This window comes from Cetorhinus maximus, unplaced genomic scaffold, assembly GCF_964194155.1.
Source record: "Cetorhinus maximus unplaced genomic scaffold, sCetMax3.hap1.1 HAP1_SCAFFOLD_174, whole genome shotgun sequence".
Lineage (NCBI taxonomy): Eukaryota > Metazoa > Chordata > Chondrichthyes > Lamniformes > Cetorhinidae > Cetorhinus > Cetorhinus maximus.
In genome coordinates, this window is record NW_027596157.1 from 87,818 (window position 1) to 104,657 (window position 16,840).

At 46.0% G+C, this 16,840-nt stretch overlaps 1 protein-coding gene across 1 annotated transcript in view; it reads right to left on the minus strand.

Moving 5' to 3' along the window:
- LOC144672963 (E3 ubiquitin-protein ligase RNF167-like) overlaps window positions 1-16,840 on the minus strand; it is a 78,241-nt gene that overhangs the window by 43,901 nt on the left and 17,500 nt on the right. Inside the window, exons 4-8 of the mRNA XM_078534968.1 lie at window positions 15,377-15,499; window positions 14,023-14,110; window positions 10,581-10,671; window positions 8,289-8,394; window positions 2,999-3,092 (exon numbers count right to left, since the gene is read on the minus strand). Coding sequence (XP_078391094.1) covers window positions 2,999-3,092; window positions 8,289-8,394; window positions 10,581-10,671; window positions 14,023-14,110; window positions 15,377-15,499 — 502 coding nt within the window. The remainder of the gene's footprint in view (window positions 1-2,998; window positions 3,093-8,288; window positions 8,395-10,580; window positions 10,672-14,022; window positions 14,111-15,376; window positions 15,500-16,840) is intronic.

Consider the following 16,840-nt stretch of genomic DNA (forward strand, 5'->3'; position numbering starts at 1 on the left):
AGCAATGGTAGGTAAGGAGAAACTCTGGTGGGGAGAATCCAGAAAATGAGGGTATAATCTTAAAATAAGAAATTAGCCATTCTGGAATGAATTCAAGAATCACTCTTTCAGACAAGGGTAGTATAAATCTGGAATTAACTCCATCAAAAGGCTGTGGATATTATGCAGTAACTGCAGCTTTCCAGAGAGAGAGAGAGAGATAGATCTTTTGTTAGGCAACAGGGATGAAAGGATATGTAACAAAGGTGTGCAGATGGAATTAAGGTACAGGTCAGCCAGTTCCTATGCACCACTGTACCCTCCACCTCCCCCATTACATCTCATGTCTTAACCCTAGATCTCTGCTTCCCTGCTCCATTGAGGGACCAGTGAAAGTCCTGACAGCAAGTGATCTAAATTTAAACTTACAGCTAGTTAGGAATTCAGTGTTAAAATGAAAGTTACCACTTCTGTACATCCCTTTTCCACTACTTTTCCTCTTTCAGTCATGGACAGGCTGAGCATTGCAGGCCACACGCAGCTCAGCAAACTTTGATGGGCTAAACCCACCCCAACAATAACACTGTTGAAGTGTTACAGTCTTATTTCTCTCCCTAGCTATAATTGCAGTCTTACCCTCCCACTATCAAAAAACGATGAGAGTGTGATGATTGGTTGAAGCTGAGAATTCACCTGAGGCCCCTGTGGGAGGAGAGTCACATAGTTGCAGCTGAATAGGTTGGACAATCTTCAGTTAAGTTCTATATCATGTGCAAATGGTTTTCAGAAGCTTTCTGGCTTGGAAAAGAATGATGAATACACCTGTAGTATTTGCTGTAAGAGTATCAGGCCATAAAAAAACACCATCACCTGCAGCCTAATCAATTTTTGGTAAATCATCAATAATCTTTAAAACCATCGTATTCTGCAGGCAGTTTAGAAAGCTAAGAGATATTAAACATTTAATGATTAGAGTGTTTCTTCTTCTCCACTTGCACAGTAACTGCAGAACCACACACGTTTTATTCCTTGGTCTATGCTGAATTAACAGGTTTTAAAAGGCATTAAACATCAGGACCTCTGCCCTAAGGAAAAGAAACCAGCTCAGGCTTGGGTTTAACTACAATGCCCGCATAGCTGAACAGCGCACTGACTGATATTCCGCTGGTCAGTCTCAAACCTAAATAAAAGTCAATTAGGGTAAGGAATCAGAAAGTTGCCATCACCCATAGAACCAAATCCATTAAGAGTCAGCACATTCAGGCTGAGGAAGAAACTATAGAGAGAGAGAGAGAGAGAGGTCAGTGTCTTTCTCACTGAGTCACAGCTGATCATTCACTCACTTCCTTTTCATAGCTGGTCACTCACTCCATTTTTATTGAGGCCAATTGCAGCATTGTCAGTTTTGGAGGTGGTGATGGAGGAAGCGGACAGTACATGAGCTCCACCTGCAGTCAGCTTTCCACATGTTCTATCCAAACTGGGAGAACAGGGCCAACAACGGGGTTAATTTAATCCCTGCTTAACACAAAATTAAACGAAATGGTGTCAAGATGCATGAATCCGTTTTACTAAATTCCTCTTCTCCATATGGAAAAACAATCATACCCAAGTGCCATGTGAACAGTCAGCTTGCAACTCCTCCACACCATTCCAAATTACTTGCAACTATATTTAATAAAGCATAAAAGCTGCAGCTGCTAACCGCCCTGATTTCACTTTAGAAAACACTAATGGACTCCCCTGATGGCACAAGTAAATACACTTCCCAGCATGGTGCTGAGTCAGAAGGATCATGAAGATCCTAGGCCCCATCATCAGCCTGGGCTGAATTAACTGTTCTCGCTTGGGGGGGCCATCAGTGAACACCCCAAAAGTGGTCTGCACAGTTCAGGAAACCACTGCCACATCCTTCTCCACTGTGCCTTTGCAAAGCAGGTCCTGAAAGAGATGCAGTAGTTTTTGTCCAGGTTCATCCCAGGCAGCCTTATGATGGAGGACTCTGTGCTCTTTGGGCTGTTACCAGGGGGGGACACCGAGATAACTTCAACTGTAGTTGGAGGATTATCAACTCTTTGGTCTGCGTGGAAGTTGCTGGTCTTCCAGTGCAGAGAGTTGATGATCACTGCTGCAGGCTTCACACTCCAAGATCCAGGCCTCGTGCTGGGATGCACAAAAGCTTGGGGCAGCTGCTGCAAATGGAGAAAGGTCAACCTAGAAGGCCCTTCTGCTGTAGTACAGCACGAGGTTGGTAATCATGTAGAACTCCTCGAGCTGTGTGTTTGCCATGAAATATTGTAAATATAAGCTGCAAATGTAAGTGCAGTGAGGCATCTCGGGAGTGTCTCGTTCTGTATTGACAGAAGCTCCTCTGTTTTGCGTTTTACGTAAAGTCAACTCTGAGCTGTTATGTAATGCACTTTTATAAATTTCATGAACAAATTATATTTTTCGAAATATAAACTTTCAGGAGTGGGAAGGTTGAAAAATATTGGCCTCGGCTGGTACAGAGTGGGATCTGTGGTCTTCTGCTGCCGACTGTCCCATCTGCAGTGCTGCCCCACAGCTGCGTAGGCCACTCAAACAAAGTATTTCCACATGAACATAATAACAGAAAGCAATCATCTATGGAACTGCACCCCAACTCCACTTCGAGCCGATCGGAGAAGTGGGGTGGAGAAACACTGTTGGGAGTGTGCGACACCACGTTGGTGAAATGTTCCAGCACTGCAATGGCACATGGGTCTGTGACATGTTCTAATAGAAAGGTGCAGGTAGTACCAAAGCACCCCCTGGTGGGCATGCAGTCACACAGCAACACATATTAATACTGCACTGTTATTCAATTGGCTTCTCACTCCAGGAGGCTTCAGACAAGGTTCTTAATTTGATTCCAGCTCCCTGTGTTCCCCAATCTTTAAAAAAATTGCCCTCTAGATGCCAATGTGAACCTTTCTCTTCTCACGGAACCATCCTTTGCTGCCTTTGAGTCAGGCGGCAATAGCTGCAGTGTCCCTACCTTTGTTGAATTTATGCACTGGAATTTTCTTAAGTTGCTCCTTTGACAGTCGGCTTGTCCGGATTCTGCGCTGATACTGCACACATCTCACTATCTACAAGACACAAAATAAAGTGAGACCTCAGGCCACAGGAGACGTAGACAATCATCTCATGTTATTAAGCTGTGGTGGCTGCACAAAATCACTCAATGTTCTTCTCACAGTTTGAGACTCTGCCCCTTTAACAACCTGTACTTAATGAAATATCCCAAAGCACTTGACAGAAGCATGAAGAAGCAAAGTTAGACACTAAGCCACGTAAGGAAATATTATGACAGGTGACCAAATGCTTGGTCAAGAGGTAAGCAAGTTTTAAGGAGCGTCTTAGGGAAGGAGAGGGAGATAGAGAGGCAGAGAGGTTTAGGGAAGGAATAGCAGAGCTTTGGGTCCAAGCAGTTGAGCACACAGTCACCAATGGTGAAGTGATTAAAACTGGAGATGCTTAAGAGGCCAGAAGTAGAGAAATGTGGATATCTCAGAGGTTGTGGGGCTGAAGGAACTCACAGAGATAAAGGAGGGACGAGGCAATTAAAAACAATGATAAAATTCTAAAATCAAGGTGTCACCTAAAAGGGTGATAAGGTGAATGAGACTTGGTGCAAGTCAGGACACAGGCCTCAAGTTAATGAAAGGTAGAACAAGGGTCACAGCCAGGGGCATTGGAATAGTCAGGTTCAAGCTAATAAAGACACGGATGACTTTCAAGCTGGGGCAGAGGCAGAGGCAGAGTCGGGCGATGTTATGAGGGTGAAATGAGGTGGTCTTACTGATGTCACTGACATTTGATCAGAGGCTCATCTCAAGTGACACCAAGGTCATGCACTGTCTGCTCCAGCCTTGGACAGTTTCCAGAGAGAGGGATGGAATGGATAGCTCAGGAATGCAGCTTATTCCAGGAACCGAAGTCAATCTCTTCGGTGTTCCCAATATTTCACTGCAGAAAATTTCTGCTCATCCAGTAATGGATACCACACAAGCAGTGTGAAAATTCAGAGACAGCGGAAGGGTGGAGGGAGAGGTGATGGTGAAGTAGACAAAGTAAAAGTGGACAAATATCCAGGTCCGGATGGTTTGTGTCCCAGGTTGCTGAGGGGGGCAAGGGAGGAGATCGCAGGGGCTCTGACGCAAATTTTTAACTCCTCTCTGGCCATGGGGGAGGTGCCAGGGGACTGGAGAACAGCTAATGTGGTTCCGCTATTTAAGAAGGGTTGTAGAGAGAAGCCAGGGAACTACAGGCCAGTGAGTCTCACGTCAATGGTAGGGAAAATATTGGAGAAATTTCTGAAGGAGAGAATCTATCTCCACTTGGACAGGCAAGGTTTGATCAGGGATAGTCAGCATGGCTTTGTCAGAGGGAGGTCATGCCCAACAAATTTGATTGAATTTTTTGAGGAGGTGACCAGGTGTGTAGATGAGGGTAGTGCAGTTGATGTAGTTTATATGGATTTCAGCAAAGCCTTTGACAAGGCCCCACATGGGAGGCTTATAAAGAAGGCAAATGCACATGGGATACAGGGTAATTTGATAAGGTGGATTCAATGGCTTAGTTGTAGGAGACAGACGGTGATGACAGAAGGATGCTTTAGTGACTGGAAGCCAGTGTCCAGTGGCGTACCACAGGGATCTGTGCTGGGTTCCCTATTATCGTCTTTATATAAACGACATAGATGACTATGTGGGGGGTAGGATTAGTAAGCTTGCGGATGACACAAAGATTGGCCGGGTGGTTAACAGCGAGGTTGAGTGTCTTGGGCTACAGGAAGATATAGACGAGATGGTCAAATGGGCAGATAAGTGGCAGATGGAACTTAGCCTTGAAAAATGTGAGGTGATACACTTTGGAAGGGGTAATTTGACAAGGAAGTATTTAATGAATGGCATGACACTAGGAAGTTCTGAGGAACAAAGGGACCTTAGCATGTGTGTCCATAGATCTCGGAAGGCGGAGGGGCATGTTACTGGGGTGGTGAAAAAGGCATATGGGACACTTGCCTTTATCAATTGAGGCACAGATTACAAAAGTAGGGAGGTCATGTTGGAGTTGTATAGAACCTTGGTGAGGCCACAGCTGGAGTACTGTGTGCAGTTCTGGTCACCACATTATAGGAAGGGTGTGATTGCACTGGAGGGGGTGCAGAGGAGGTTCACCAGGATGTTGCCTGGGATGAAACATTTAAGTTGTGAAGAGAGGTTGGATAGACTTGGGTTGTTTTCGTTGGAGCAGAGACGACTGAGGGGAGACCTGATCGAGGTGTACAAGATTATGAGGGGCATGGACAGGGTGGATAAGGAGCAGCTGTTCCCCTTAGTTGAAGGGTCAGTCACGAGGGGATACAAGTTCAAAGTGAGGGGCAGGAGGTTTAGGGGGGATGTAAGGAAAAACATTTTTACCCAGAGGATGGTGACGGTCTGGAATGTGTTGCCTGGGAGGGTGGTGGAGGCAGGTTGCCTCACATCCTTTAAAAAATACCTGGATGAGCATTTGTTGGCACATCACAACATTCAAAGCTATGGGCCAAGTGCTGGTAAATTGGATTAGGGAGGTAGGTCAGGTGTTTTTAATGTGTCGGTGCAGATTCGATGGGCCGAAGGGCCTCTTCTGCACTGTGAGGTTCTATGATTCAGCAGCGTTTCTGGGAACCTGGTCAATTCAGTTACGATATAGTAAAACAAAACACTTTTGTATTTATTTTACTATAAACACCAGCAAATATATCTGCACCATCCAAGATGGCAAGACAGATTTGAAACAAACAGCTCAGGTTCCCTCTCCTGTGCAAAGTTTTAGCTAATCTCAGTTCTAATCAGTTTGCTACAACATCCTCAGCAGCCTTAGGATGAACCACAATGAGGAAAAATCAGCCAAGGTGCGTGGTGCTAGTACTGATCCAATAGCTCTTGCTGGGAAATATGCAAGGATGTCCGAGCAAGGCATCAAGATCTAATGTGGCTCCAACACACAGCGCCCACTGCCTCAGTGTACAGACCCTCACACGAAAAGGGTGAGATATCAGAGGTGGTGTGGGGTGGGAGGGGAACTAATGCCTATTGAATTGTACCACAGTGAAAGCCATCATCTTCAGAGGAGGAGAGTGAAAAAAAAAACACAGAAGAGCATTTTCAGGTAGCAATCTACCTTGGAAATCCATTACAGTCATCAAATGTACAGCCAGTGGGTCAATGCCAGGCAGTGGAACAGCTAGTGGGTCAATGCCAGCCAGTGGGTCAATGCCAGGCAGTGGAACAGCCAGTGGGTCAATGCCAGCCAGTGGGTCAATGCCAGGCAGTGGGTCAATGCCAGGCAGTGGAACAGCCAGTGGGTCAATGCCAGCCAGTGGAACAGCCAGTGGGTCAATGCCAGGCAGTGGGTCAATGCCAGGCAGTGGGTCAATGCCAGGCAGTGGAACAGCCAGTGGGTCAATGCCAGGCAGTGGAACAGCCAGTGGGTCAATGACAGCAAGCAGAGGAATTCCCCAGCCCCTAAAATGTGTACGAGAGACCTGGAGGCCATGCATGGTCAAACATTATTCCCACTGATGGCTGCACAGCAAACAAGGCGACAGAGGTCAAACATTCTCACTGCATGTTGCTTTGCTGTTTTGAATTTCAAGGCCTCTTTTGATATTACAGGCTCCAAATGCCAGAGCCCACACCATGTTTAGAGAGGAGCAACACACTGCATGGTCCCAAGGACCCTTGGTCCCCTTGTCCCCCTACTCCAGTCCCCCAGCTGCTGTCTCAGAGCCCGGATGGCAGATTATATTTTGAGTAACAACGTTTTTGAAAAGCGTTCACTTCCCTTGTATTCTTTAAATGCTGGAACGATAGTCAGTTGGGTTGAATGTCGGTTTTCAAAAAAATAATGTGAGGAATGGAGATGGTTATTATTTCTCGTCAAATCAATGGTGCTCAATCTGATTAGAAAGTTAGATTAGTTTTCCTTCTGTGTGGTTATCTTTAGGTCCAAATGAAAATTGCTTTTGAAACAGGTGAAAGAAATCTGAATCTTGCTGTACAGAAAGGAGTAAAATAGCGCACAGTATGTAAAGTAGCACTACACTGCACTCCCAACAGAGAACAGCAAAGGTTTGATAGAGTAATGCTCCTTCTGCACTGCCCCGATCAAACACTCTCAGGGCAGGGACAGCACGGGGTTAGATACAGAGTAAAGCTCCCTCTACACTGTCCCCATCAAACACTCCCAGCACAGGTACAGCACGGGGTTAGATACAGAGTAAAGCACCCTCTACACTGTCCCCATCAAACACTCCCAGGACAGGTACAGCACGGGGTTAGATACAGAATAAAGCTCCCTCTACACTGCCCCCATCAAACAATCTCAGGGCAGGGACAGCACGGGGTTAGATACAGAGTAAAGCTCCCTCTACACTGTCCCCATCAAAAACTCCCAGGACAGGTACAGCACGGGGTTAGATACAGAGTAAAGCTCCCTCTACACCGTCCCCATCAAACACTCCCAGGACAGGTACAGCACAGGGTTAGATACAGAGTAAAGCTCCCTCTACACTGTCCCCATCAAACACTCCCAGGACAGGTACAGCACAGGGTTAGATACAGAGTAAAGCTCCCTCTACAATGTCCCCATCAAACACTCCCAGGACAGGTACAGCACGGGGTTAGATACAGAGTAAAGCTCCCTCTACACTGTCCCCATCAAACACTCCCAGGACAGGTACAGCACGGGGTTAGATACAGAGTAAAGCTCCCTCTACACTGTCCCCATCAAACACTCCCAGGACAGGTACAGCACGGGGTTAGATACAGAGTAAAGCTCCCTCTACACTGTCCCCATCAAACACTCCCAGGACAGGTACAGCACGGGGTTAGATACAGAGTAAAGCTCCCTCTACACTGTCCCCATCAAACACTCCCAGGACAGGTACAGCACAGGGTTAGATACAGAGTAAAGCTCCCTCTACACTGTCCCCATCAAACACTCCCAGGACAGGTACAGCACGGGGTTAGATAGGGAATGAAGTTCTCTTTATGCATTTTCCATGTGACCCAGTTCTAAACTTACCAGTGGAGCAGTGCAATATTTCTCCACGTCTCACATCAGCCCTCATCAGCACCATGCACGCCAGTCTGTCAGGCTGTCAATTAGTGGCAAATTTGATACAGCTTTTAAAATAGATTCTACACCAAATTGTTGATTAAATTCAGCATCCTCTTGCCTTTTTCCTGCTGAGCAGCACCACAACACAGATGTATTCCACACTGTGCACTTACCATGACAGTAATCATTACGACAATCACAATTCCAACAACGCCAGTGAACGGAATGAGGTAATATCCCAGCGGGAAGTTGAAGTCTGGCATCAGTACAATGTATGCACTGTGAATAGACAGAACAACGAGGAATGTTTGGAGTGGTGACTGATACAGGCAGTTCTGATATTCTGGGAAAAACACTTCCCCCACAACTGAAACAAACAGAACTAATATGCAAACAAACATCACAGTTCAGCACGTTTTTCCTCATGGAAATGAGCACTGCAGTGCAATTAGACCCACTGCACAATACAACAAATGGGAGAGAGAGACAGAAGCGAAGCCACACCCCCTCCCCCCAACTCCCTCATGATGTCAAAGGAGCTGTAGGTGATTGTGATGTCATGAGCTTCAAGATGAACATTAAACATGGTGCAGTTTTCACAAGAGAATCTCTCAGCAGCTTCTACACAAAGGCTAGTAAATCCAGTGTGCTGCCTTTAGACTGACCACTATCACCTCCAAAGGCTGAACAAAAGCTAGTCCATTATTCAAGTTTTCGTTCGCTGAGGGAAGATTTATATTCTCCTCTGTCCAGTGAGTGCCCCAGATTCACAACCCATTCCTACCCAAGTTGCTTGCTTCCATCCCCTCCATCTGCAACACTGCTGCTCTTATAGCAGTTGCCTAGGTGGGGGAGGGGCTGCATGATTACGGCCAAGTGGACAGAGTCAGAGTTATCATAGTGCAGGAGGGCAGCACTCAGCCAATCGTGCTGATGGCAGCTCATTGATGAGCTATCCAATTAATAATATTTGTTGGCAATGAACATCACCAACGAGAGCAAATCTATCCACCACTTCATGACATTACCATTACTGAATCCCCCACGAGCAACATTCTGGGGCTTACCATTGACCAGAAACTGAACTGGACCATTCATAAAGACCGTGGCTACAAGAGCTGGTCAGAGGCTGGGAATTCTGTGGAGATTAACTTACCTCCCGACTCCCCAAAGACAGTCCACCATCTACAATGCACAAGTCAGGAGTGTGGTGGAGTACTCTCCATTTGCCTGGATGAGTGCAGCTCCCACAACATTCAAGAAGCTCGACACTGTCTAGGACAAATCAGTCTGCTTAATAGGCACCCTATCCACCACCTTGGACACTTACACCCTCCACCACCAGCACATAGTTGCAGCAGAGTGTATCATCTACAAAATGCACTGCAGCAACTATCAACATTCCAAACCCATGACTTCCACCACCTAAAAGGACATGGGCAGCAGGCATATGGGAAGATCACCACCTTCAAGTTTGCCTTTAGGTCACACATTATTCTGACTTGGAAATATAATCACCATTGCTTCGTTGTTGCTGGGTTAAGATCATGGAACACCCTCCCTAACAGTATTGTGGGTGAATCAACACCACGTGGAGTGCAGCATTTCAAGGCTGCAGCTCAGCACCACCTTCACAAGGCCCATTGGGGCAGGCAATACATTCTGGCCCAGACACAATTTCAGTGAACAAATTAAAGTTTCACTCCCTGCCTTTTCCCCATAGCCCTGCAAAACCTTCCCCTTCAGGTATTTATCCAATTCTCTTTAGAAAGCTCCCACTGCCCTTTTATGGCAGAAAGTTCCAGATCATTACAGCTTGCTGTGTAATAAGAATTTTCATCTTGCCCTGCTTCTTTTGCTGCGTATAAATACAAGTCAATAATTTCCATTTTACTGATTTGCTCGTGTAAATGTCAGCACAGGAGAATTCAAATGCTGTTTTACACACACTGAGCTTCTGTGGAGGAGAGGAGAATGCAGAAGGAAGTCAATAATGTTGAAAATAACCCCTCCGTACACAGAGGTTTGTGGTGAATGATGTGGGACTTTGAGCTCAACTGAACACAGACCAAGGGTCAGAGCTGTGAGCCGCTGTGCCAGTATAAATTCATGCATCAGATGACCCACTGAGACTGAGGAGAGTGTGGGGAAGATAGCAGCAGCACGTGGGTCTCCCCACAGCATCTACAACTCACAAAATTATAAGTGCACTTATCTTTGGAGGGTGGGGGCTGGGTCACTGGGGAAATTAGAATTAAGAGACAGACTGATGTTGCTAAGGGTACATACTGGCTTACGGGAATCAGACATTAATGCTGACTCAGAGTTTGAAAATGTATTTGGAAGTTCCAAAGGATAATATGAAATGGTGGCCATGTCCTAAAATATGACATTTACAGCATACTTATCGATGCTTACAACGACCATGTTATAATACAACTAACCTGCAAGTGTTTATCACCTACCCTTTATCGTAAGTGAACAGAGACTTCAGGAACTGGGAAGAATGGACCCCAATAAACACAGACGGGATTGTTATCTGATGTCTGATCTCCTCTGCAGAATTAAATAAAATGCCAGTCAACAACCACGTTTGAAATAGTTCCCTCCCCTGCCCCATGCCAAGATTTCTACAGCGTTTTTGGCCACTGCCAATACCAATCCAAACAGCTTCTAGGAGGAGTTCAGCTTCCACATGTTCCTCATTAGGAATCTAATCTACATTCAACTCCCCTCCCGCCAAAGGCAAAGTTCAGGCAGGAATCGTCCCAATCGCAGACATATGAAAATAAGTCTAAGTGACTATTTAAAACTCTGACGACATTTTGTATAAAACACCAATTGCTGCACAACTTTAAAAAGAGAAAGCCAGTAATTTCCTGCCTATCTCAACAATTCCAGTTATCTGAAAATGAGGAGGAGTCAAGGGACTACCAAATCCAAAGTAACTTCCAATGAGACTTGGAGTAACCTCCGAGATACTTCGGCCATTGGCCTTGAGCAGTGAGCTTGGTGGGAACATCACTGGAGACTGGAGAGGAGGGGAGCTGCCTATACAACATTCAATGAGGATGCAGTAGAATGTGGAAGACAGTTGTAATTCTGGCATGATGTTGTACTAGGTCTGTTCACGGTAATTATTCATGGTGAATAACACAGTGAGAAGTGACAAACAAGGCTAATCTGATGATAGAATTAAATTATTAAGTGCTTTTTGTTGTGGTCTATTGCAAAGGGAAAGGAACATAAAAGTAGGGATATTTTGCTATAGTTGTACAGGGGTGCGATCACATCTGGAGTACTGTGTATCGTTTTGGTTTCCCTATTTAAGAAAGGATCAGAAGCAGTTCAGAGGAGGTTCACTTGACTAGTACCTGGGATAGGGGGGAATTATCTTATGAGGAAGGGTTGGACAGGCTTGGCCTGTATATACTGCAGTCCAGAAGACAGAGGTGATCTTATTGAAACACTGAAAGATCCTGAGGAGGCTTGACAGACTGGATGCTAAAAGGATGTTTCCCCTTGTGGGAAAAACTAGAACTAGGGGACACAGTTTAAAAATAAGGGGCCTCCCATTTAAGATGGAGATAGGAAGAAATATTTTTCTCTCAAAGGGTCGTGAATCTTTGAACTCTCTTCCCCAGAGGCAGGGTCAATGAATATTTTTAAGGCAGTGGTAGATAGATTGTTGACTAACAAGGTTATCAGGGTAAGTGGAATTGAAGCCACAGTCAGATCAGCCACGATCTTACTGAATGGAGCAGCAGGCTCGAGGGGTTGAATGGTCTCCTCCTGCTCCGAATTCGTATGTTCATGTAGAGGGAGCTTGACTCTGTATCTAACCCCGTGCTGTACCTGTCCTGGGAGTGATTGATGGGGACGGTGTAGAGGGAGCTTTACTCTGTATCTAACCCCGTGCTGTACCTGTCCTGGGAGTGATTGATGGGGACAGTGTAGAGGGAGCTTTACTCTGTATCTAACCCCGTGCTGTACCTGTCCTGGGAGTGTTTGATGGGGACGGTGTAGAGGGAGCTTTACTCTGTATCTAACCCCGTGCTGTACCTGTCCCAGGAGTGTTTGATGGGGACAGTGTAGAGGGAGCTTTACTCTGTATCTAACCCCGTGCTCTACCTGTCCTGGGAGTGTTTGATGGGGACAGTGTAAAGGGAGCTTTACTCTATATCTAACCCCGTGCTGTACCTGTCCTGGGAGTGTTTGATGGGGACAGTGTAGAGGGAGCTTTACTCTGTATCTAACCCCGTGCTGTACCTGTCCTGGGAGTGTTTGATGGGGACAGTGTAGAGGGAGTTTTACTCTGTATCTAACCCCGTGCTGTTCCTGTCCTGGGAGTGTTTGATGGGGACAGTGTAGAGGGAGCTTTACTCTGTATCTAACCCTGTGCTGTACCTGTCCTGGGAGTGTTTGATGGGGACAGTGTAAAGGGAGCTTTACTTTGCCATTTTACTAGCGGCAGGGTAGGTGGCTCAGCTGTCCTTGTCTGATGTGAATTGGAACTCTTAAATGGCTGACTAAGAACCACATAAGGGTCTCTTCAGGCCAATTGTATTTTATCACCTGAGGGTGGGCCCCATGTCATGTATGGAGACTGGCTGGTGTAGCCTGGGGGCCTCCTTGCAAGCTCTTGTGAGTGGGTGTGGGGGCATGGTGAGTTTGGGTGGGGGTCCCTGACTGGGCACCCTGCAACTCATGGATGCCACCCCTCCTACCCCCACCCCACCATGGCAGCATTGTCTTCTTGAAAACAACTATCCTACTGCCCCAAAACCAACAACACCACCCCCCCCACCCCCAACCTACCGCTGACTGGCCCCAGCAAGCACCATCCCACCTTTCTGGCTCCTGGTCCCTCCTCCAAGGTTACTGGAGCTGTGTGGTCACAGTCCTAGCAGTGGTCACCACTTTTGGGACAGCTGAGCTGGCTGCCCTGTGACTGGCCAGCAGCTCTGGGAACCGAGACCCCATCCTTTGACCCCAGGGGTGGGCAGTTAATTGCCTGAATGTAAAATCCCATCAGTGCTCCCAGATCCGGCCGTGACAGGGTCATCCCCGACTTTCTGGTCTGAGGACGGGAATACTGCTGCCCCGTAAAATTCTGGCCTGTTTCTGACCCGTGCTGCATGTGCCTTGGGAGCATCTGGCTTGGAAAACAGCTGTACAAAATGCAAGATATTCCATTCCCTTGTAATGACTCGCATACTAGGGAAGAGTCAGCCATTCATAGGATCAGAACAATGAGCTATAGTTTCAAGCAAAAACTTTTGAATACATTTATTCTCACTGGCACCTTTAAATCAGACGGGATTTGATCACACTTCACTTTTCTGTAATTTACCCCCAGAACATCAGTTAACATGTCTTCGCTGGTTTAATGTAATTGTTAACTAGGTTGAGATCAATTAATGGAACACAGACTAGAGATTGAACTGGTATAGGGTTTTCTTCTATACTAACTCCTCTTTATTTATTTTGCTGCGCTGACATAAAATGAAGTTGTAAATGAACAAGACCCGAGACTAAGGTCATGGTTCACCAGGCGGCAGTGTTTCCCTGTGCTCCTATAGGCTTCAGAACTCAGACAACCTACAGAAGGCACCTCAAAGCTCTGGAGAAGTACCAATGGCAGGGACTTCGCAAGATGCTCCAAATCCATCGTCAAGAAAGGCAGTCCAACAGCAATGCCCTCTCCCATGCCAACATGTCCAGCATTGAGGCACTAATCACTCAAAACCAGCTTTGTTGGGCAGGACATGTGGTTCCTATGCCTGACACCAGACTCCTGAAGCGGCTTTTCCACTTGGGATGCAGATGTGGAAGGAGGCTCTGAGGAGGACAGCAGGAATTAACAAGTGAACATTGATTTTGGAATTCTGAAGAGTTGGAACTAACCATTGCTTGAGCGCATGCTGAGCAGTTGGTCCGAATCAACATTATGCACTATTGCAGCTTTGTATCCAGCCTGCTGTGCCTGAAGTACCTGCAACAAAAAAAAGAGCATTTCTCACTAGTGCAGGCCCTTAAGCAGTTAGACAAATTGAAGTTTTTTTCCTACGCAAACATTTGTTTATCTTATTTGATTGTAAATCAGAAATGACATGGGGAATCCCCCCAGCGTCAGGTTCACGCACCACCAAATGTGATACTGAAGCCACGCAAGGAGTCGGGTGGGGTGGGGAGACATTGCTGGAAGGATTGTCCAATTCAGTTTCTGAAATAAAAGTAGATAAAGAGGTACGACAAAGGCTGGGCGCCCATTCAGGACGGGATACATCTTAGGTTGCTTAAGGAAATAAGGCTAGTAATTGCAGAGGTGCTAGCCATAATCTTTCAAGACTGGAAGACTGTGAATATTACACCCTTGTTCAACAAATGGGGAGAAGGGTAAACCCAGAAACTACGGGCCAGTCAGTTTAATGTCAGCGCTGAGGACAATTTTAGAAGTAGAGGCGATTTACTAGAATAGTTCCAGGGATAAAGGGTTACAGTTATATAGATAGGTTGGAGAAGCTGGGGTTATTCCCTCTGGAGCGCAGAATGACAGCAGGTTATCTGATGGGGGCATTTAGAGGAAATCAGGAAAAAACACTTTTCAAGGGCCAAATGGTTGATAAGCAGAGGGCACAGATATAAGGTGATTGCCAAAAAAAAACACCAGAGGCAAGACACAGAAAAACTTTTTTGTGTACTAAGCTGGTGATTTGGAATGCAATGTTGGATAGGGCGGTGGCAATGGCTTCAATAATAGCTTTTCAAAAGGGAACAAGGAGAAAAGAAATTGAAGGAATATGGGCAACGATCTGGGAAGTGGGACCGAATGGATGGCTCTTTGAAAGAGCCAGCAGACTCGACGGGCTGAATGGCTCTGCTCCAACCTGCCAACAGATGGCTGCTGCAGGAATTCAATCCCAACATTAACATCCTTCGCCTCAATCACAAAATTCAGAAAAAGAGGATAACAAAATGACTGCCAGGGGCGTGTGAAGATTCCTCTTTGTGTCTGGGTCTTATCTCAGTAATACGTGAACAGGATTGTGAAATTTCCTGGCTCCTTCCTCTTCCCATCGTTCACAAATCAAATCAAATCATAATCATCATGGCCCTGTGCAACTCCCTGTTGCATCACAGTGACATTTCAGCTTTGAAGATACAGTGACAATCTAATCCAAGTATTCCAGGCATTTAGCTGTTTAGTATGGAATATTTCCCAGGTAGTGGTATCACTCGAGTTTTATGTGCTACATACCTTGACGTCGAAATTGCACCCATATCTGCGGATCAGAACGATAAAGTCAAAGATGGTGGTGTTTGAAGGGGGTGGTGCGATGGGCTCACAAGCATTATCAGGCTTTGCAAATACCAGATAACCCTACAAGAGTTGAAAGAGAAATATGTTTGACTTTCAATTGGAAACCTAATTCTTTCCTAATTGAAAAGACACTCTTGAGACCTGACCATCTGCAGTTACAAGGGAGGTCAATGTGGGCTTGTCTTCCCAAATCAAGGTAAATGCCTAACTCACACCCAGCACCTCCTCAGGGACAAACTCACACCCAGCACCTCCTCAGGGACAAACTCACACCCAGCACCTCCTCAGGGACAAACTCACACCCAGCACCTCCTCAGGGACAAACTCACACCCAGCACCTCCTCAGGGACAAACTCACACCCAGCACCTCCTCAGGGACAAAGGCAGAAAGCTGCCAATTTATTTGCTGAGTAATAAAACATGGAACTAAGTCTTCCACTAATTTGGTACAAATCACCACACAACTTCCCCCTTTCTCAGCTCCCAAACTTTGAAGACAGAAAGTTTAAATGTTTCCTAATCTTCTCAGGAGTCTCCAGTTCCTTTCCCCGCCCTTCTCCAACATGAGCATGCAGTGCATCCATCTAAAGACTGTCCAACTATCCTCGTTCATCTCTGCTCCGAAGGGGAGAAACCAAAAAGGTAGGAGAGAATGAGCTTCTTAGTACTTTATACATTCTCGCCTTGCTTTGACAATGTCACATTTCTACACCAGTGGTACAATTACTGCAATCGTGTGCACTGAGCCTCACTAGAGTAGCCAGAGCGTTTTAACTCAGCAAAGTTAAAAATATTACAATCAAATGAAGTCCAATAATAAAATAAATCTCCCAAAGCGTGCATATATTCCCCCTTTGATTTATACGGCACCATTCCCAATTGTACGCTTCACAGTCAATCAAGCACTTTTGAAATGTAGTCATTCCAGTAATATAAGGAGCAGCACCAGGCATACTTAAAAATCAGGTGTCAACTTGGTGAAGCTACAACACAGGACTACTTGCATGCTAAACAGCACAGCAGCAAGTAATAGACAGAGCTAAGCGATTCCACAATGAGCAGATCAGATCTAAGTTCTGCAGTCCTGCCACATCCAGTCGTGACTGATGGTGGACAATTAAACAACTCACTGGAGGAGGCTCCACATCAGTGCAAAAGATAAGGCTAATGCATTTGCAACAATCTTCAGCCAGAAGTGCCAAGTGGACGATCAGTTTAGACCTCCAGAGGTCCTCAGCATCACAGATTCCAGCCCTCAGCCAATTTGATTCACTTCATGCGATATCAAGAAACGGCTGAAAGCACTGGAGACGACAAAGGCTATGGGGCCTGACAATATTATGTCAATTGTACTGAAGACTTGTGCTCCAGAACTTGCCATGCCCCTAGCCAAGCTGTTCC